The 21866-nt window shown below is 42.2% G+C and overlaps 1 protein-coding gene across 3 annotated transcripts in view; it reads left to right on the top strand.

Moving 5' to 3' along the window:
- MARCHF6 (membrane associated ring-CH-type finger 6) overlaps positions 1-21866 on the top strand; it is a 222465-nt gene that overhangs the window by 177281 nt on the left and 23318 nt on the right. For 2 of the 3 annotated variants that reach the window (XM_088442345.1, XM_088442344.1), the window contains exons 19-21: positions 3221-3428; positions 17381-17450; positions 19270-19466. In XM_088442345.1, the coding sequence (XP_088298471.1) occupies positions 3221-3428; positions 17381-17450; positions 19270-19466 (475 nt within the window). The remainder of the gene's footprint in view (positions 1-3220; positions 3429-17380; positions 17451-19269; positions 19467-21866) is intronic. The other variant, XM_088442346.1, reaches the window with a different exon arrangement.

The following is a 21866-nucleotide window of genomic DNA, read 5'->3' as shown; positions in this document are numbered from 1 at the left end:
GGATTTGTTAGCGTTTTGTTAAATGCCTTCTCAACCCTTTCCATATCATAATTTTTCTCCTTAAAAAGTTGTTTTTGGTTGGTGCCCTGTTCTACAAAGTCCTCTATATTTGAGCAATTTCTCCTGACTCGTGTGAACTGACTCAATGGTACGCTATTAATCCAATTGGGGTGATGGTTACTATCCGCCCTGATGTAGCTGTTTACATCAACTTTCTAGTAGTGTGTTTTTGTGTGTATCTCATTATTCAAGATAAATATATCTAAGTCCAAAACCTGGACCCGGTCTCTGCTGTATTGTGTTGTGAATACCAAATTGCGGTCATTAATGTTGATATAGGTCAAAAAATTCTGTTCTCTGGAGGCGTTATATAGATGACATGCTTTTTGTGTGGCAAGGTAATGAATTATCACTGCAGAATTTTTTGACCTATATCAACATTAATGACCGCAATTTGGTATTCACAACACAATACAGCAGAGACCGGGTCCAGTTTTTGGACTTAGATATATTTATCTTGAATAATGAGATACACACAAAAACACACTACAAGAAAGTTGATGTAAACAGCTACATCAGGGCGGATAGTAACCATCACCCCAATTGGATTAATAGTGTACCATTGAGTCAGTTCACACGAGTCAGGAGAAATTGCTCAAATATAGAGGACTTTGTAGAACAGGGCACCAACCTAAAACAACTTTTTAAGGAGAAAAATTATGATATGGAAAGGGTTGAGAAGGCATTTAACAAAACGCTAACAAATCCACGAGGCCCCCTTTTAAAATATAAAGAGAAAAAGACACAGAAGGAGACTAAAGATATATTTCGTTACCAATTACACAAAATCTGCCAATAAAATTGGAACATCATGAAGAGGCACTGGTCCATACTCCATATGGATGAACAATTACAGACGGTACTACCACCCACACCAGACCTGGTTTTCAAAAAAGCGCCAGATTTGGGGAAAAAACTAGTGATCAATCACATTAGGGACAGTAAGAAACATCAGATACAATCCACTCTAGACGGTCAAACAGTCAAATCAGGGTTCTATCACTGTGGGGGGTGTAAGGCATGCAGACTACTCAAGTATAACAGTACCACACCTACTCGGGAACTATTTGCCTTGAAAACTGGGAAATCATATCGAATAAAGGATATAATCATATGTGATAGCCACAACATCATATACGTGCTGGAATGTCCATGCCAACTTCAGTATATAGGTAGGACAATGAGACATTTGAGAGTGAGGATAAATGAACATATTAACAATATTAAGAAGGGGTTCATAGGCCACAGCATTCAGATCACTTTAGAACACAGCACAATTGCCAACCAGATGGACTAAAATTCACTGGATTAGAGAAAGTGGAACCAAATTGGAGAGGGGGCGTTCATTCCAAAAGAATTGACAAAGTGGAGAGTCGATGGATCTTTGAGATGAAGACACTCCAACCCGAGGGCCTGAATATAGACCCATAACAAATTGGGGAGTGTTACAGAGAATCTAAGAACATCCTCTCGATTCAGGATACCACTAAGTAATATTTCAATAAAACATGATAACAGAAGGTGATAGTATGCTATAGTGATCAGAACGGTATATATATTGGAAGCTCATTAATATATAACATATGGCATAAGGAACATAGCACTCCTCCGCACATGGTGGTAAAATTACATTAAACGACGATAATTAATAATGACCCATAGCTATTTCACAAAATAGGACCACCAAGGAATATACCAATTTTGTTTCAGCATTTAATATATTTAATTCCAATATTGCATAACAAATATAGTGGCTGTGTTTATAAATGAGCATTTCAAATAATCACCATTCAATAATGAATAACGATCAGCAGAATCTTTGATGGACAATGCTCTTAATCATATAAAAGATGTTAAACAGAAGAGACACTATTGTAAAAAGTCATACCCAAAATGGCCGCCCGCATAGTAGAGACCAATTCCTTACATTCCCCTCACCCGGAGACCAAGCTATTGCTAATAACATAGAAGACCATGGGGACAGACTGCAATAATGAATAAGGTGTGCGCGAAGCCCATAGAGCATGCGCAGTTGCTTAGACATACAGGACATCAGAGCAGGCTCTAGCGGCTGTTGCAGAGTGTGCAAACGGAGCGCGAAAACCGGAAGTAACAGGATTTGGCCAATTGCGATACAGAACACCAGGTATTTAAGCTCTTATACTTTGGTTTACCATTCACCTACCCTTGAAAAAGTCCTCAAACAGGACGAAACGCGTTGGAATACATTGGTACACCACCCATTGATTTATTACCATTCTGTCATTATGTATATGCCTAAACTTGTGGCACTTGTATTTTAGCTGTATATCAGCATTTTATATCATCTGACACCACAGAAGCCGAGCCAGGCATGTGGACAGACAAATAAACGGAACCTTTTATTTATCCAGCACATAGTGTCATCTATATATTTTTTGGACCAGAGAGTCCTCTGCTCACTCCCTCCCCCACCCCGCCTACACCAACATACATCATTCGAGCCAGAGGAAGACGTCAGGTGGACCAGCAAGAATACATCGGACCCTGGGTAAGTCTGCATATCTTACCCACCGTTTCTGCACTATATTGTCCATCATACCTGACACCCTGGTTTGTATGTTATTTTGTTTTCTGGTGTGAATTCTGAGGCGGAGTGGCAGCATTTTTTGGCACAGTGACCAGCTGGAGAGGGGAGAAGTATATCTGCAACACGCAACTATTATAGATTATCACCGCCATTGATACGTGTTATACAGATGAAATTTTCTGCCCCAAGATGTTGCCGACCAGTGACCCACTACTAGCTGATTGACTTTTTCTGACTGCACGTTGCTAATATAAGAACACCCACCCCACTGTCTGCATTGGGTGGAAAACATTGAGACTATTATAGACACAACCTCCAAACCCACCCATTTGAATAACAACTAATATCTTTATGTTATAATTTCATATGATTGTAAAGTACTGATAGATAGTCCTCCGAGCGTTGACACTTTACCATATTCTTGAAACTACAAAAGGAGGTTGGGATACCCTCCATGTGCCAACCAGCTAAAGGCTATCACTGTGTAGCATAACCTTGAGCGCGAACCTCCCATAAACTTTTTATATTTAAAACATATGTTCTTTCAAGATCATGTGCTAATATGTGAAACATGATTTCTGCTTTATCTAGTGACCTACACTCTTACCTTCTTGGAGACCAAGAAGAGAATGAGAACAATGCTAATCAACAAGCTGCCAACAATAACCAACATGCTAGAAACAACAACGCTGTTCCAGTAGTTGGGGAAGGTCTGCATGCAGCCCACCAAGCCATACTTCAACAAGGAGGCCCTGTAGGGTTTCAGCCTTACCACAGGCCCATCAAATTTCCTCTCAGGGTAACTTTATTATGTGTTGTGCATGCTTAAATGGAAAAGACTATCTAAGATTTTTTATTTGTAATCTAGGATTCCACATTAGTTTGTAGTAACTTTTATCTCAACTTTTCAATGTGGTCAGCTCTTGGTTTATTCCTAAAGACAACATTCAACAAATCATTTCAAAAGAAGTTATTCTTCAGTACACGGTTATTTCTAAATATGGCACGTTTGATTAGAGGCTTCACTCACCAGTGCTTAGTGCAGCCTGATTAGGTCCATCAATGAAAATGAAGCCTGTATCAGGGCCATTGCTTCTGTTGTGAGTTCACCTTGTCCATTCAATCTTTAATTCATTTTAAAGTGCAATATGTGTGGTATAATTTAAGGGGCAGTGCCATTTTTCCTGAATAAACAAAATATTCACAGCTTTTCAATGACTCTTCTTAGCTTTGGGCCACTTTCTTTATACATTATTTAAAATAATAAAGTTGATACTACAACACTAAAAGAGAAAATACTTCTAAAATGTATTGTATGTCAAATGTCATTTAGTCCCCATCAGAGTAAATACCATTTATTCACTGATATCTGATTAGTGCTGGAGATGCTGTGGCATAAGGGGTACTTATGTGCAAATTTCAAGGCATGATATTGTAGACCTTTATACCCAGGTCCTAGGTTGTTTGGTTCCCAAGGCTCTCTTAGCCTAGGGTGGCTGGTAGTTGTGTAAACCTCCAGCCACCATATGCTAGTACATATATATATGGCACCACCCCATGTTTGCTAGTACAAATCACCCCATCATAGGCATGCTTGTAGCACTTTCAATATCCGCTGTGATAAATTAAAGTCTGGTATGTGACATCAATGGAGTATATTACCAGTTCCCACCAGTCTTCTTCATGACCAGTCTTCTACAGGGTTTGGGATCTTTGTTTACCTCTACAATGATGGTCCTCCTGGCACTTTCTCATTGTGCTGAATAACACTAGTTTGCTATGCACACCTCATTTTCCATAGTATTATTTCAGTACCATATGTTAACGCTTCCTCGCGCTTTTCCCCATGTCTAGCTCTACTTCCTCTGACCCTCTGTGTCCGTAGGCCCCCATTGTAAAATTACCTCCCACCCCTATTGGAAATAGACCATCTCCAGTTAGCTTTCTGTTTGTATTACCCCCCTAGTGGTGGTAGATCCCCAGTTGTGCAACACCCCCTCCCCCAGTGTTATAAGTGCCCATTTTTGCACACACCTCTCCCCCAGTGACCGGTGCCATTTTTACCTAATTTAAAATACCTCTATCAACTAAGTTTCTTTAATTGTGGCATTACACATCTCCATCCCATCCCCACCGCAGCTAGATGTCACAATACATATCCCAGCGCTTGCACATTTGCATATTCTTGCACAGTTGCTGTGTACAAAGATGCAGCAGTGACAGCATTAACATACATCTGTGAATTAGGCCCTGAATTCAGATTTAAGCAAAATATCTGCAGTAATGTCATGCCTCAGCCGAAGTATTAGCTTGTGATGTAAAAGAACACTGTTAGCTGGCCCTATACTTTTCCATTTACAGTTGCTTTTCTAATGAAAACTTCTGAATTGTGTAGCATTTGTGAAGGCAAATATCACACCACCATTAAGTTTAGCAACCACTGCATTATAAGTTTCCTCTGTTTGAATGTCATCCAGTATAATTGCCATGCTTTCTGTAAAACTGTTTGAGAATATTAAGTGCAGTACATGTGCTCCATGATGGCGACATCATCTTTTATGCAAGAAAGGTGTAAACGGAAAACATGGAAAGTAACATAGAATGTATACTAAATTAAGATGAACATATTTAAATGTAGGATACGTAATGCACCATTCAAACACACTTCACTTAAGTACATCTAAAAAAGCTAATATATTTTAAAATCACCACTTATGTTAAAATGTGTGACAAGTTGGTGAATTATATACTGTATGCCGAATTGGAGTTGTAATGGGGTAGGTTAGTGTAGGCATTTAGCAACGCTAAATCAGGCTCAAGCCACAGTTGCTATAAAACAATATATATGGTGACAACACAAAACAACTGGCTAACTTAAATGGGACTGAACATCTATGATTGATCAATGTTAGCTGATCATGTTGCTATGCAATAAATTTCAAAATTATTCATTTTATAAAGTGTATTTAATCCCAATGATAAATGCATAAACTATAGTAGTTTATTTGCTCATAAATATTCATCTACTATAGTTTATGCAATTTTTCTGCTTGCAGTGCATCTCTCCCTCCCTCTCTATCTAATTTCAGAAAATCTGTCCTGTCTCCTCAATGTACTTGCAGTGGAAGCCAGCTGCCACTGTGAGGAGATAGGACAAGTGTTTGGGGGAGTGGTCCGGATGGAGCCAATATACACAATTGTGTACTTTTTTATTTGTTTTTCCAGTGTTCCGCAGGGGTGCCATGGGTTGATGGTCCAGAACCAAATCAAATAATTTACAATTGTAGTCTATGTAAAGTAGGGATGCGCAGGCTCGGATAGGTTCGAGTTTGCACGCTGAGTTCGGATTTTTCCCTCCAAAAAAACGGAACTCAGAAAGAGGCTAAACGTCATCTTGCATGGACAAACATCATCATTCCTGGACAAAAGTCCAGGAATGATGATGTTTGTCCATGCAAGATGACGTTTAACCTCTTTCTGAGTTCCATTTTTTTGGAGGGAAAAATCCGAACTCGGCGTGCAAACTCGAACCTATCCAAGCCTGCACATCCCTAATGTAAAGCATTCCATTTTTTTACAAATGGTATAATGCTGTCTGTTGCGCTCTAAAGTTGTGTTTTGACGTGTGATTTCCCATTGGTTTTGCCTTTAGTAAATCTCCGATTTGTAAAAACGATGGAATATCACAGAAAATCAGAAAATCGCCCCAAAATCGATCTTCAGCAAAATTTACCCCCAAGTCAGATAGAAATATCAATGATGACGATTAGCCAACTAACTTAGTGATTCCAAGTTCTGATTTTTAGAATTGATTCTAGTAGACAGATAATTATTAATCCTGTGCAGCATACCTCCAAGTGACAGCAAAGTTTCCAAGTATTGCAAAACCCTTTCTCCTTGATTCCAATGTCATCAAAGTATAGATATTTGTCAATAACAAATTAAGCACCAAGAGTTAAAACTGATGAAATCAAATATTCAACATTGTTACTATAGCACAATTTTCCAGTCAACCGTCTGTGCTGTTAGTAGAATAATTATTTTCCTATACCATATAATAAAGTACCGTTAGTGGAGGTTTCTTCAGGCCAGTTAGACCAGCAGTATAAGGGGCTGATTATCAGAGATGGATGGTATTGCACATCCGCAGTCAAGCGACTTTGCAATACCGTTCGACTAAAATGCTAATTCATCAGGAGGTGTCTGTTCCTACAGACATCTGCATGCATCGGCGATCCAAGAGCAGCTTTCGTCGACGCTGGTTTGGCCAGGCTGCGACTTACTCTACCTGGAGGTCGGATCTGGACAGCCGGGTCCAGGGAGTCTGCATCCGAGAGGTGTACTCTGGTTCTGCACACCTCCAAAATAGGGCGACATTCCTCCGTTTTGGAGAACGGTCCTTGTATCCACACCCAAACGCTGCAGCATGTCAAACATGCTGCTGCTAAGGGGGAATTGTGAGCGTTCATGCAGGCCCCCAGCAATCTGAGATGTACACAAACTATCAGGTTTGCGTACATCCCTGAATCTGCTGGGGACACACTGGAGCGATGTCATTCCGATTTGGCCAAATCGTAACAACAAAATTCTGCATATTTTTGCTTTATGTATGCACGATACGCACGCCCCTCGTGGTCGCATGCGACGTAGTCAGATTTATTGTGCTACACTTCAAACCTGATGATATTGCATGCAACGCCATGCAGTGTAATGAAGGATGGAGCTAGTGATCGTTCCGTTGTTCATTACATCTTTATTTTATGTTTTAAAGTTTTTACTTGGTTTCTGAGCAAGTTGCGCTGAGCGTCCAAAAGGGCACCTGCGGGACTGCTCCTACTACCCCCGCCGGTGCCGCAACATCGGTGAGCGGTCTGGTGATTACGGACACCAGCGGAGCTTAGCTAGCGCTTCCCTGGGAGACCCTGAACTGCAACAGGGATGTCTGGTAAGGCGATTACCACTTGCGGGGATTCGCATCTGAATGCAGTCCTTACCTCCAGCTGTGGAGACCAGCCGGAGGCCGCTGTTGTGGGGCAACTGGTGCGTCCGCTCCCCCACTACACCACCAGGGCAGTAAAATCTGGCGCCTGGGGCCTTTGTTAAGCCAGTAGACCTGGGAGTTAATACAGCAGTGGGGAAGTAAGCTCTTCCCTGACAGCTCCTCCTCCAGCTCAGAGTGTGGTTTCTCAGGAGTCTTCCGACATCTGAGCTACTCCTCCTACACTCTTCTTCCTAATGAGATGCTCAGGTGCCTTTAATCAGGGCTTTTCTGAAGCTGTAGGTCTCAGGAGATTGGGTCTTGTCTCCCTGTATACCTTTCCCTGGAGCCAGCCAGGTTATACAGTACTCAAATCCTACCAGCCTAGTGTTGGTTGAATAGTTGATTCAGTGCCCATTGCAAGTATATTTATAGTTGTATTCATTTGCATTGTATATGACTTGTGCTAACTCTGCTGTGGTGATATACTGCTTTTAACTTTCTGATTGTCAGTTATATCTATCCCTGCTCTTTCTTAACCCATCACTACCAGGTGTGTAGGGGTTCATTTGTACTTCACATTTACTTGTATTTGTAAAGGCTGTCACATGGCATTATTAGATATACTCTTTATTGTGTGCTGCTTACTGGTAGTACTATGTCTTCCAAAGGCAAGGGTAAACAAGAGGTTTCGACCGTTGTGCTGGTTACATGCTTAACCTGTTCATCAGGCTTGTCCTCTCAGGATTTTGTGCAAGATGGTCAGTGTGCTAATTGTCATGTACCTCCTCTCCAGCCTACCTTACCAGTACTGGTGCAGGAGCCACCTTGGGTGTCCTTCTTTGCACAGGTTATGACGAAGTTAGTGGATCGCTTATCAGCCTCCACGCTTCCTCCCACTGTGGGGTATCCACAACAGTTAGAGCCTGCTAGGTTGGTGCCCCCATACATCCTTCCTGGATGGATGCTTATGCCCACCCAGCTCAGGATATGGCTCATCTTTCTGATGTGTATCCAGGATCTGATATGTCGGGCTGACATATCCGCTGGGTACACATAGCTCAGTGTGCAGGCTGGTTTACTGGATGTGTCAGTGAAGCTACCCTCCAACTAACTACAGTTATTTAATTGGTTCTTTAAAAGGTACAATTTACTGTATGATTGTTAGTATGCTTACAGATATTCTTTAATCCAGATGTTTTTCTATCTAATAAATAATTCCTGAGAGTGCTTAAATGATCTACTCTAAAGTTCATAGAGGACACTGGAGTATAGAGGGCACTTTCAAAAGCTTAATCTATTCGATCTCTATTGCTGTCAGGGGCTCTAGATTTTTTTCAAGCGCCCGACAGAGTTGTCATTGGCAGCAGCTGCTGTTAGACTTATTTATGCAGTTTTATTTATGCAGTTTTTATGCTTCCTACACGGTCACCAGCACCATGTCCTTACCTCCAGCTGTGGAGACCAGCCGGAGGCCGCTGTTGTGGGGCAACTGGTGCGTCCGCTCCCCCACTACACCACCAGGGCAGTAAAATCTGGCGCCTGGGGCCTTTGTTAAGCCAGTAGACCTGGGAGTTAATACAGCAGTGGGGAAGTAAGCTCTTCCCTGACAGCTCCTCCTCCAGCTCAGAGTGTGGTTTCTCAGGAGTCTTCCGACATCTGAGCTACTCCTCCTACACTCTTCTTCCTAATGAGATGCTCAGGTGCCTTTAATCAGGGCTTTTCTGAAGCTGTAGGTCTCAGGAGATTGGGTCTTGTCTCCCTGTATACCTTTCCCTGGAGCCAGCCAGGTTATACAGTACTCAAATCCTACCAGCCTAGTGTTGGTTGAGTAGTTGATTCAGTGCCCATTGCAAGTATATTTATATTTGTATTCATTTGCAGTATATGACTTGTGCTAACTCTGCTGTGGTGATATACTGCTTTTAACTTTCTGATTGTCAGTTAATCTATCCCTGCTCTTTCTTAACCCGTCACTACCAGGTGTGTAGGGGTTCATTTGTACTTCACATTTACTTGTATTTGTAAAGGCTGTCACATGGCATTATTAGATATACACTTTATTGTGTGCTGCTTACTGGTATTACTATGTCATCCAAAGGCAAGGGTAAACAAGAGGTATCGACCCTTGTGCTGGTTACATGCATAACCTGTTCATCAGGCTTGTCCTCTCAGGATTTTGTGCAAGATGGTCAGTGTGCTAATTGTCATGTACCTCCTCTCCAGCCTACCTTACCAGTACTGGTGCAGGAGCCACCTTGGGTGTCCTCCTTTGCACAGGTTATGACGAAGTTAGTGGATCGCTTATCAGCCTCCACGCTTCCTCCCACTGTGGGGTATCCACAACAGTTAGAGCCCGCTAGGTTTGTACCCCCCATACATCCTTCCTGGATGGATGCTTATGCCCACCCAGCTCAGGATATGGCTCATACATCTGCCGCCCTTCAGCAAGATATGTTACAGGCAGACAGACCGTTTAGCCACCAAAGCACATAGGCGGCCTGTATTATTTCAGTCTGCCCAGCTTTCAAATTTGACACATCATCTGAGGATAAAGGAAAAAGGGACACTCTCCTTTGTGGGAAACTAATCCAACACCTGAAATCAGCAAATTTTGATATATACTAAAACTTAACTTTTAATTAAATATATCAAAGATAAAAAGAAAGAACTCACATATATTACAATAGAACAACACACAAACAAATAATGGCACAAATCAGTGGTATGTCGTTAAGAAGATTTTTTTTTGGTCCCATAATTTTTGAAATAATACATACAGTATATGGTTCAGACTCATCAGATGTATACTTTAAATAACCACAGATTTCTGCGTATGATAAGAATCATATTAAATCCAATCGGGAACAGTTGGCAAACATTATATAGTGAATCAAGGTGTATGCAAAAATAATCAATTTCTTTCTTTTGAAATAATGCAATACTACCCCCTGGCGAAAATATATAGGGTAAAGTTATATCAAATTCCAAAGGTCTTCAAAAAAGATTGTCATCTTCATAGTGCAATATATCATGTATGTAAGTCTAGGAACAATTTTAATATACAACACAATTATATAGAGCAACCTATTGTGTACTCTATTTTACTCTCATGAGAGCACCCCTGTGTACTAATTTTTAACTAATATTGGGTTAATTTTTTATCACGGTAGCATATCCACCACTATCATCTCTGCACATACAGTACCTTTTACTAAATAAGAGGTTTCATACCAGTGCTCAGATATCCCCATTCCCCTTTCCCATCATATTCCACATCATCTGAGGAGGCAGATGATGCACAGGGTTCTCCTCCAGGGTCTCCCTCAGGTGAGGAGGCCCTCATTCGATAGTGGATGTTCCTTCTTTAGTAAAGGCGGTTAAATCAATCTTGAATATAGAGGATGAGGAACCTGCTCCTAAGCTTAAAGCCCTGGTGTTTAAAAGACAAAAAGTGGTTAAGGCTGTTCCCTCAATCAGAACAGCTCACTGAGCTTATGGGGGAAGCATGGAATATTCCTAACAAACTGTTCCATATTCCAAGAAGACTAGCGTCTTTTTACCCTCTCCCAGCTGGTGAGTGTACTAAATGGGAAGTCCCTCCTACAGTATGGTGGATTCCCATGTAGCACGTTTAGTTAAGAGCTCTACGTTGCCTATACCATCCGCATCCTACCTTAAGGATGCTACAGGTAGAAAACTAGAGACTTGTCTTAAGTCTCTTTATCTGGCACTATTACTAGGCCGACTAGAGCCGCAGCCTGGGGTGCTAAGGCTATTGAAGAATGGACGAATGCACTGCAAGACTGCATGTCGTCAGACGGTACCAGGGAGCAACTCTCCTTCATCTCCCATATCCGGGAGGTGGCCTCTTATTTGGAAGAAGCTGCATTGGATACTGGACTCCTTGCTTCTAAAGCATCTGCGACCTTGGTAGTCACCCGCAGAGTCCTTTGGCTACGATCCTGGACAGCAGGCTCTGAATCTAAGAAGGCCCTCAAATCCTTGCCTTTCTCTGGCAATGTACTGTTTGGCGCAGAATTGGACAAGATAGTGGCTACTCTGGCAGCCTCAAAATCTACCTTTTTGCCGTCAGCAGCTACTCCTAAGCCTAATAGGTATTCCATTTGGGCCTTTTGTCCCCAATGTAAGGCACAAGGACAGTCCTTTCCAAGGCTGCCTGCTTCAGACAAGATCAACAAGTCTAGATCTTGGGCGGCCAGATGTCCAGCTCCTACGTCTGATGACAAACCCTCCGCCTGATGGGGCGGGCATTCCCAAAGTGGGAGGCCGACTTCTTCGGTTCGCCGACTCGTGGCATCAGACAACCACAGACGCCTGGGTCAGAGGTGGTCTCTCATGGATATGCTCTCACTTTCCAGAGACGTCTTCCTCATCAATTTTTTTGTACAAGTCTTCCATCAGACCCCATCAAGGACAAGGCTAAGTTCAGGTGTGGTAATACCTGTTCCTACAGCTCTTTGAGGATTTGGTTTCTATTCCACTCTCTTTTTGATTCAGAAACCGAATGGGTCTCATCGGCCTATTCTGAATCTCAAAACCCTCTACAGGTTTATCCGAGTGCCCAAGTTCCATAAGGAAACTCTACGGGCTATTGTTCTGGCAATGGAGCCTGGGGAATTTATGGTTACCCTGGACATTCAGGATGCGTATCTGCATTACCAATTTCAGGTACTGTCATTTGGTCTGTCAACGGCCCCTCAGGTCTTTACCAAGATAATCGCGGTTATGACTGCCTAGCTGAGGCATCAGGGAGTCAGAATCCTGCCATATCTAGACGACCTCTTAATTTTGGCACAGTCACAGGCTATTTTACAATGCCATCTCCAACTGACCATTGCCTGTCTGCAAGCACACGGCTGGATCATCAATTGGAAAAAATCCTCCCTCTTTCCAACAGAGGATGGTACATCTGGGTGCACTCCTAGATTCTCAGATACAAAGGATCTTTCTGCCAGCAGACAAGATTTTGGTACTGCAATTCTGTGTGCACAAATTGCTCTGCAATTGAAGAGTATCCATTCAATGCAGGCCCTGGGGTCCATGGTATCCACCTTCGATATGGTGGAATACATCCAGTTCCACTCCAGGCCCCTTCAACATCTGATTCTCTCCTGGTGGAACGGACAGTATCATCTGATCCGGTCCCAGATGATCCTCCTCTCTTCGGAGGTTCGGCTTTTCCTCTGGTGGCTATGGATGTCCCGTCTGGACAAGGGTCGCCCCTTCTGGATTCCAAATTGGGAACTTCTCACTACGGATGCCAGCCTTCGCGGATGGGGAGCAGTGACAGGTCATCATACTTTTCAGGGAAGATGAAATACTCAGGAAAGTCACCTGCTTATAAATATCCTGGAGCTTCCAGCTGTGAACAGAGCGCTCACTTTGGCGCGACAGTCTCCAAGGCAGGCCGGTCCAAATCCAGACCGACAATGCGACCACAGTTGCCTACCTCAACCATCAGGGAGGCATGCGAAGTCGGACAGCCATGCTGGAAGTATCACACATCCTTATGTGGGCTGAACGTTCTCTCCCGGCAATCTCTGCAGTATTCATCCCCGGAGTCCTCAACTGGGAAGTGGACTTCCTAAGCCATCAGGATGTACACGCAGGGGAATGGGCTCTTCATCCGGATGTCTTTCAACTCCTGGTGAACAAATGGGGCCTACCAGACGTAGACCTCATGGCCTCACATCACAACCACAGCCCATGTGCCACTCTCTCCATAGACACTCCTTTTCCACTTCCTCTATTCTGTTAGCACTGGGTCCTTGTCTGCACTCTGACTCCCTCGTCTGTCTTTGACTGTGAGGCTCTTGAGTTTTCCTTCTTAAGAGCCAAAAATGTCTCTAGCTCTGTGGTCAGGGCGATGCTCGGGGCGAGGAAGCCTTCCTCAGCCCACATCTGTCACAAAGGTTAGCACTCTTAATTTCAAGGGTGCTCACCCAGACGTTATGACTCTACGGTTTTAGGGGTTTCTGTGTGGTTCCGGTTTGTCGGACCTTTATTTGCGGTTTGCCGTGGCGTTTCTGCTAGGCAATTGTGCAAGGTGGCCCCTGGGCTTCCGTCTACAACTTCCTTAGGTTCTATGTCTTTGAGTCTCTCGGGATGCTTCCTTTGGGCGCAGGATTCTCCTTTCTGCTCAGGAGCGTCCCCACCCTTAGGGGAATCTGCTTTAGGATGTTCCCATGGTAATCCTGTGGACCCCTTATGGACCCTGAAGAAGAAATTAAGAGTTATGGTAAGATATACAAAAAGAAAATAATGGAGAGCGCTGGACAGAGGTAAATGTTTTAATAATCAATGACAATAACATAGCATAATATAATAAAAAAACTATCAATTATAAGCATAAATATCAGTATAAATCCATGAATCCCAGATTAAATGAACCACCTGAAATCCTCCAAAGAGGGAATCAACATATACTTTAGCAAAGGGCAGCATGCACCAAACAGCTTTTATAAACATAAAATTAGTTGCAAAGCATCTCATGCATTCCACATTTGAGCTGAAAAGCGTTAGTGAATCAGGCTGTTAGTAGACAAGAGGCTTACATGCATATTGTCATTCCAGCTGGAAAAGTATATTAGCTCAGGACAATAACGGCAGTGTGAGCCTTATGTAGGTGTCAATTGACAGTAGAATCTTACCACCTTTGAACTGATAGCCGGCGTCCCGGCAAAGTGACTAGGTGGCGTCTGCTGCTTCTCAAAGCTGAAATGATGTTAACTGTCAGCCGTCCAGGGAGAATAAACCACTGCCAATTGGCCACTGTAAGTCCAAGCGGCAAGAGGGGGGGAAGCCAGGGACGGAGGTCCGGGTAACCGCTCCAATGTATAGCTGATGAGCAACAGCGTGTCTGCTGTCTGTTGGCCGCTAAGGGTCCAAGCGGCAAAGGGGAGCCAAAAGTGGAGGTCCACGTGACAACTCCAATGTGTATGTCCCAGTTAGCTATAATACGGCAGCGTGTCCGTCTCTGTGCTCACGGGAGCGATGGAAGCAGAGCCAGCTGGAAGGAAGCGTGCAGCCAATCAGGTGCTATCTAAGAACCCTTGTTAACTCTATTTCTTCGAAGTCCATAGGGTCCACAGGGCGCCCACCCTGATGCACATGGCTTCATTGGGTATTTTTCTCTCGGCCACTGATTCTGTCATCTTTTGTGAGTGTTTCTTGTGTAGATTGTTCTGCCTTCTCCTCTCTCCTACTCCTCCCTTGGGCTTGCTTACAAAACTGGCTGGCTGCGGGTGGGGTATATGTGGAGGAGGGCCAGTGCGTCCTGGGAGCTAAAGCTTTAACTGTCCCAGACTCACTCCAATCAACTACACCTCATGGTAATCCCTGTGGACCCTATTGACTTCGAGGAAATGGTTAACAAGGGTTCTTACCATAACTCTTAATTTTTTTTTTTAATTGTGTGGGTACGACAGCAACCAATTTCAGATGGCAGGGAAATGCAGATCTCTGATAACTGTGGACAGGGCATGTTTCAAAAGGGCATGAAGTTTTCCAACTGATAGTGCTATTTTAACTTGGTACTATTGGTACATATTAGTATAATATATAGTACATATATATTTTGGCATATACTACTAGAAGTGTATTCCTGAGTAGCTGCAGTAGGATATTGGATTACCGCTGAATAATATATTATTTACTTCATATTTTGATATCTGAAAATTTTCCGTTTTGAGATCTATTTATCCATTATATTATACTCTGAATTGTTCCGTTATCCTTCCCTCTTTTGTCAACATTTTTGTGTTTATGCAGATTAGTCTAAGAAGCTCTTATTGTGCATTGTGTAACCATACACATTTATTACAAAAAGGTGACCATTTAAACACCAAAACTCAGCTGTAAATTATCACAGCTTTAACCTAGTGGATATTTACACTTATCCCTCTAGACTGTGGAGCAGCTGCACGTGTTCTAAACATTACATTAGAGGAAGTGACATAGGTGTCTATTTACTAAGCAGTGTTAGGAGAAGTGAAAAGTGAGAAGGTGCCAGCCAATCAGCTCCTAACTGCCATCTCACAGGCTGTGGTTGAAAAATGACGGGACCTGATTGGCTGGCACCTTATCACTTTTCACCCTTCACTTTTCACTTCTCCTAACACTGCTTAGTAAATGGACCCATAAACCTTTTACTTATTTTTCTTAAAATAATGGACTTTTTCACCCCCTTTATCATTACACTGCATGGTAGGTGAACACTTTTACAACCCCTCTTCTCCACCCTGGAGTCAGGGAGGAGTGAGGGGCAAACCAAGGTGACCCAGCATAAATATTTGCCTACTACCAGAGTACTAGGCCAGTGATTAGCGTTTTGCTGCACAGCTGACTGGTGTGCATTGAAAAAGGTGGCCTTTGGTGCCAAACTGGCATACCTGGAAGCCTTTAATGGGTTACCCTACCAATATGGAGCTTGCTCTCTGCTGCTTTGCCCAATTATTATTGAGCATGCTGGTCATCCTTGTAGGAGACTTGGATGAAGGAGGGTTTTGGATATTTCTGCCAGCAACTGTAAACCGCATCCTACACCAGTCTGAATCAAAAGGCACTAAGGCCCTGATTCAGAGCCGGACGCTTTGACCAGAGCGCTCGCTCTGAATCAGGGCCCACCTACATAAATATGGAGCGTCCTCCTGGACGCTCGTATAGCTGTGGGTCACCACCCACAGCATATACGAGCGTGCAGGATGATGGTCGCGATGGTCTTGACCATCGCGACCATCGCCACTGCGAGCAGAAGCCTGCGGTTGAGTTTCTCAACCGCAAGGCCAGGAGTGATTTTGGCTCTATCAGAGCCAAAATCACTCCCACTGACATCACTAGTGATGTCAGTGGGGCCGGCTTCTGACGGTAGGCGTTCCCTTGGGAACGCCTCCGTCTGGCATGCACGCCCCCGGCACGCCCACCAAAGGGGGCGTGCTGTCAATCAACATCGACAGCACGCCCCCTTTGATCAGACACTACGAGCGAAGGAAAGTCCTTCGCTCGTCGCGTCTTGCGCATGCGCAGTGCAGACCATTGACCCACTTGCGAGCGGACAGCCGCTCGCAAGTGGGTCTGAATCAGGGCCTAAATCCCTTCTTTCTTTGTTGTCTGCCTTGCTTGCAGTAGCCAAAACTGATTCAATCGGTCATTATTTGTATTTACTTTCTTTTGATTGGAGTTTTCGCCTATCTTCCTTATTGTTTTACAGACTTCCTGTCGATTCTGCCTCCAGTCTGTGGGAGTAAACTGCTATTTTATAAATGGAATTTGTATTGTTCTAAGGGTGCAGTCGTGCCTGCAGATTATCAATCCCTGTTCTGCTGTTCTTGAAACTAAATCTTGACTGGTGTGACCCCTATAAACTCAGTCCATATTCCACATAACCCTGCAACAGTGCTTTACAACTGCCACCTGGCGACTTGTTAGAACAATATGCCAATGGGGTGTCTGTAGCCTAATTCTCTCATAAAAGTGAGAGAGAGCATGTTCATGGCTATTTAAACTGGTGGTGCTGTCAGTCCATGTATCTTGTTGTGACTGAGGATGCTTTGTATAGATGTTTGAAGTGTTTAGAATTGTCTTAACTACTGTTTTGGGATTTAGTACTGTATATAGAATAATAAACTTTACATGTAAACCTCATTATTGAACACAATTTACTGAAAGTGATTCTTAAACTATTTCTAATATTTCATTATAACATTTGTATTACACAGTATGTTTAATGTTTAAAAAATTTTGTCTTTCAGATCTTTATGTTAATAATTTTCATGTGTATCACATTATTAATTGCAAGTCTCGTATGCCTTACGTTGCCAGGTAAAGTGTGTATAATAAAATAAAAAAAAATTTTGTCTTTCAGACCTTTTTGGTTTACAATTTTCAGGTGCATAACATTATTAATTGCTAGCCTAGTAGGCTTTATAATGGCATTTAAATTTACATATTAAAGACATTTTATATGTTAAAAATTAGTGGTTTGGACCTCTCATTCGTTAGGTCACTAGTTATTGTTCCCAGAGTTTAGGGCTTTTTTTGCTCCCCTTTGTCCCATCTGCCCCACTTTCTCTGCCTTCTCTCTCTCTGTCTCTCTCTCTCTCTCTCTCTCTCTCTCTCTCTCTCTCTCCTGCAATCTCCCCCTCTCTGCCATCTATCTCCCCCCCCCCCCATTTCACACACTGCCTAACTTCCTCCCATTTCTCTCTCTCCCCCTCCCATTTCTCTCTCTTCCTGTCATCTATCTCCCCCCCTCCCCCCCCCCCCCCCATTTCTCTTTACTTCCTGTGGTGCCTGCACAAAGCAGATGTCAACAAAAATTGCTTTGAAAGAATGGGGCACAACATGAATCCTGAAGTTAAATTGTACAGGGAGGTTAATATTTAGGGCAAATAGCAATCTATCTGTAAGATAGTAGTGTTTGTTCGTACTGTAACAATCAGAAATCAATACAGGACATAGCATTGCTGTGCTAATTTCAGGTTATACTGTATAACAGCCCTGAACAGACGTAGGACACTGCAATATAGCCATAGCTCTATATGAGAAGCAAATTAATTTAATCTATCTTCATAATACATATAACCGGTTATTCAATGAACTTACACAACCAAAAGATAAGTACTTTATAATTATACATTTGGTTTGGACAAAGTAGCTCAGATGTTAACCAGGGGTACTAGGCACTCCTAAAAGCTAGCAGTCTGCAGTACCCAATCTATGGAACCTGTTGGGACAAATGCACATATGGGAAAAATATTGTACTAAATGATCATTTAGTAAACTCTGCAAACATCAGTTGAAACACAGGAGTCTGTGATACTTAGGGCAGTGAAGAGATGTGCCTGGCCCCGGTACTGGGTTAGGTGTGGCCCCTTTAGATGCTCTCAATAGAAGCTGTCACTGAGAGAGCATGGCCTTACCATCTTGGTGGAATGGTTATGCTTCCCTGACTGCTATATAATGGAGCTCCTCTTCCACTTTGTCTTTTCCTGTCTCTAGCTTAAGCAGACAGGTAATATTTTTTTGCTTTGTGCTAGGATGCAGGGCTTACCTTCTTCAAGCATCATAATTTTCACAAACTATGTTTGTTGTGTTCTAAAGCTCTTCAAGTCTAAATTTAAAACAAACCAGAGTTGTTCCTTTAGAATTCTCGGAGCACAGACCTTTGAAAACATATATGTAATTGTAACATTGCTGCCACTTTTAATCTATGCCAATCGATCTGCACTAGCAAACTGACCATTTTCTAACCTCTGAAGTGCTCGGAATTAAACTGAACTTTTTAGCATGTACTAATTTGGTTGATCCTGGTTTTAGTATCATTAATTTTCTTATTGTCTATTTTATATATTACGTAATTTGTTTTAAATGTATGTGTTATAAGCGATTTTAAATGTAAATATTATACCTTTTGTCCAGTGCTCTCTTATTCTCTTTGTTCCATTTGTAACATTGAATATTAACTATGCTAATGTAGTTAAATTATTTGGTTTCACCTGAGTAATATTACAAATAGTATTCTGAGAAGGTTTGGAACAAAATATTTAACATAACTTCTTCAATGTATACCAATAAATGTTTTATATGACTATTGTATACTCTAAAAGATGCCAACATACATTTTTTTTGCTGTGTTTAGTGTTTGCGGGACGCTGGTTAATGTCATTTTGGACTGGGACTGCAAAAATACATGAATTATACACAGCTGCCTGTGGCCTCTATGTTTGTTGGCTAACCATTAGAGCAGTAACCGTACTGGTTGCATGGATGCCTCAAGGCCGCCAGGTGATTCTATTGAAAGTTAAAGAATGGTCTCTCATGGTGAGTCCATTAGAGGTAACATTTACACATTTTTTTTCTTTTTGCATGTTCAATGCCTTAATTTTAAAAATGTAAAACCCATTAATTCCTACAAATTAATAAATGATGTTACATTAACTGAACCTGATCTGGAAGTCAAAATGTTTCCAATTCTTAAATTTTTTAACTTTATGCTCCTCTTCAGGACCTTATGGTATTTTATAAGAATAATCATGAAATCTAGTCATTAAAATTGGTTAGGACAGAAGTGCAAAGGTGGTGTCAGTAGTGTAACTCGAAGCCACATAGATGAATCCCAAAATGTAGTTGGTTATATATGACTGTGGCACTAAAACAACTCAGACATTTGACCATTAAACTAAAACTGGTTCATATATATACATTGCATTGTGTACTGTATATGTGTGTGCATGTATATTTATGTATTTAAAACCATGCAATCTTTGCTGACTAAAGATTATAGATTGATTTTATAGTGTATTTAATATTTGGTGGCAAGAGCACCTGAGACTATTATGATTTTTATAAGATATTGTAATATGTAATTTATTTATTTGACACTGCGCTTCACCATAGTCTTAGAGTGCCTCGAGGACTGAATTTGGGAACCATTAGACTAACAGTCCAGGTTTTAATGCTATCCATGTTTCAGCACAGGTGAATGAATTAGTACCTCAGTCAGTATGATTATACTATATGTGCACATGCATGGATATCCTTTAAACCTGGACAGTTAGGGTGCCTTCATGACTGATTTTGGGAAACCCTGCCTAAAGGGCGTCAGGCAGCTGTTTCTCCGATCTGACCAGAACTGCTAATCCGCTCATTGAAATCACAGATCAACTGCCATTAATGATCGCCGATCCATCGAGGAATCTGTGAAATTCTTCATGTTACAAAATCCCTGATTTGCTGATCATGATCTTATTTCAGCACATCAGGGAAATCCAACCATTGGATTTCACCGAAGCCTCAATCCCAGTATCTGGGGATCAGGGAATTGGCCCAGTCCATTGCTGATGTATCTGGAGCTTTGGTCTATAATTTGACCACTAGTAATTGACTATGCTGCTGCTTATAATTAGAACTGTTTTTTCTTAATTCAATACAACATTGTATTATACTGTTGTTCCTTCTGCACTAAAAATTTTATTCCATCTGTGACTTTTTTTTTTTACCTGAATCCTCTGGGGCTTCATTCGAATCTAGACAAATGAGAAGGAAGTGATCCATAGTTCATTAAAAATGCCCCAATTTATTGAGCAGCTATAAAACATATCCAGTGTACCAAAAGACAAAGACCTATAAATCGCTCAAATCTCCACTAAACATAGAGGCTTGTAGAGCTGTTTTTATTCAGAATAGTAGAGAGTTTCTAACTTTTGCTGAACATTGGTATTTTATCACTTGAGTTGCACCAGACCCTGCCCCTTTTGTGTTTCATTAATTGGGACTTTGTTATTAAACTAAAATAATGATGAATTTTGGAAATTTGGGGTGTTTTAGACCCGCTGCACATCTCCACCCTTTGCATTTTAAGCCTCTGAACTACTATATAATAAACGCAGCTGTTTGAAGATTAAAATTTTAGTGATTTCTGTGCCTCCAAAACTCATTCTTTTGGTACACTTATGCTGCCCATCCACTAGACGATTAAGTTGAGCGATTGAACGATAACGATCGTTCAATCGTTTGCAAATGGTTTGCAAAAATGTCTAAAACGACCAGCGATGCGCGTGCCCGCTGGTCGTTTAGACATCTATCATCTTTCCAACATGCTGGTCAACCTGACGATAACGTCAGGTTCAGCATGTTGCCAGATGATTGATGAGCCTGCACTGAACGACTGCTCGTTCAGTGTAGGCTTATCACAGACATAGATACGACTGCACGATTACAATGTCGTAATCGTGCTGTCGTTTCTATGGTCTGCTAGTGGATGGGCAGCTTTAAGGTGGGTACACACCTGACAGATACATCTGCAGATGGAGTGATCTGGAGACATATCTGCAAATGATGGCCGTTCATAAACACTGAACGGCCATCATCTGCTTGTGCCCTCGGGTTCCCGGGGTCGGGACCCGGCGGGCGTGTCCGGCCACCCTCCTCGCGGCTGCCGCTGTGTGTGTACGGACAGTCTGCAGACCGCCCCTACACAATTGCCGATGGACAGATATGTCTGCAGCACAGCCAATGCGATATGTCAGTGAACAGCGACGTTCACCAACATATCGCAGGTACACACTGGCCGACAGGCAACAGATACATTGGCCTATCAATTGATCGGCCAATGTATCTGTCGGTGTGTACCCAGCATTAGGATATTTTTTTTATAGCTGCTCGATAAATTGTATCTTTTTGTATTCTCTTTATTTAGAAGAAAACATATGAGACATTCTACAATACCATATATCT

This window comes from Taudactylus pleione, unplaced genomic scaffold, assembly GCF_031769625.1.
Source record: "Taudactylus pleione unplaced genomic scaffold, aTauple2 ptg000309l, whole genome shotgun sequence".
Taxonomy (NCBI): domain Eukaryota; kingdom Metazoa; phylum Chordata; class Amphibia; order Anura; family Myobatrachidae; genus Taudactylus; species Taudactylus pleione.
This window is presented reverse-complemented; position numbering and strand designations above follow the sequence as displayed.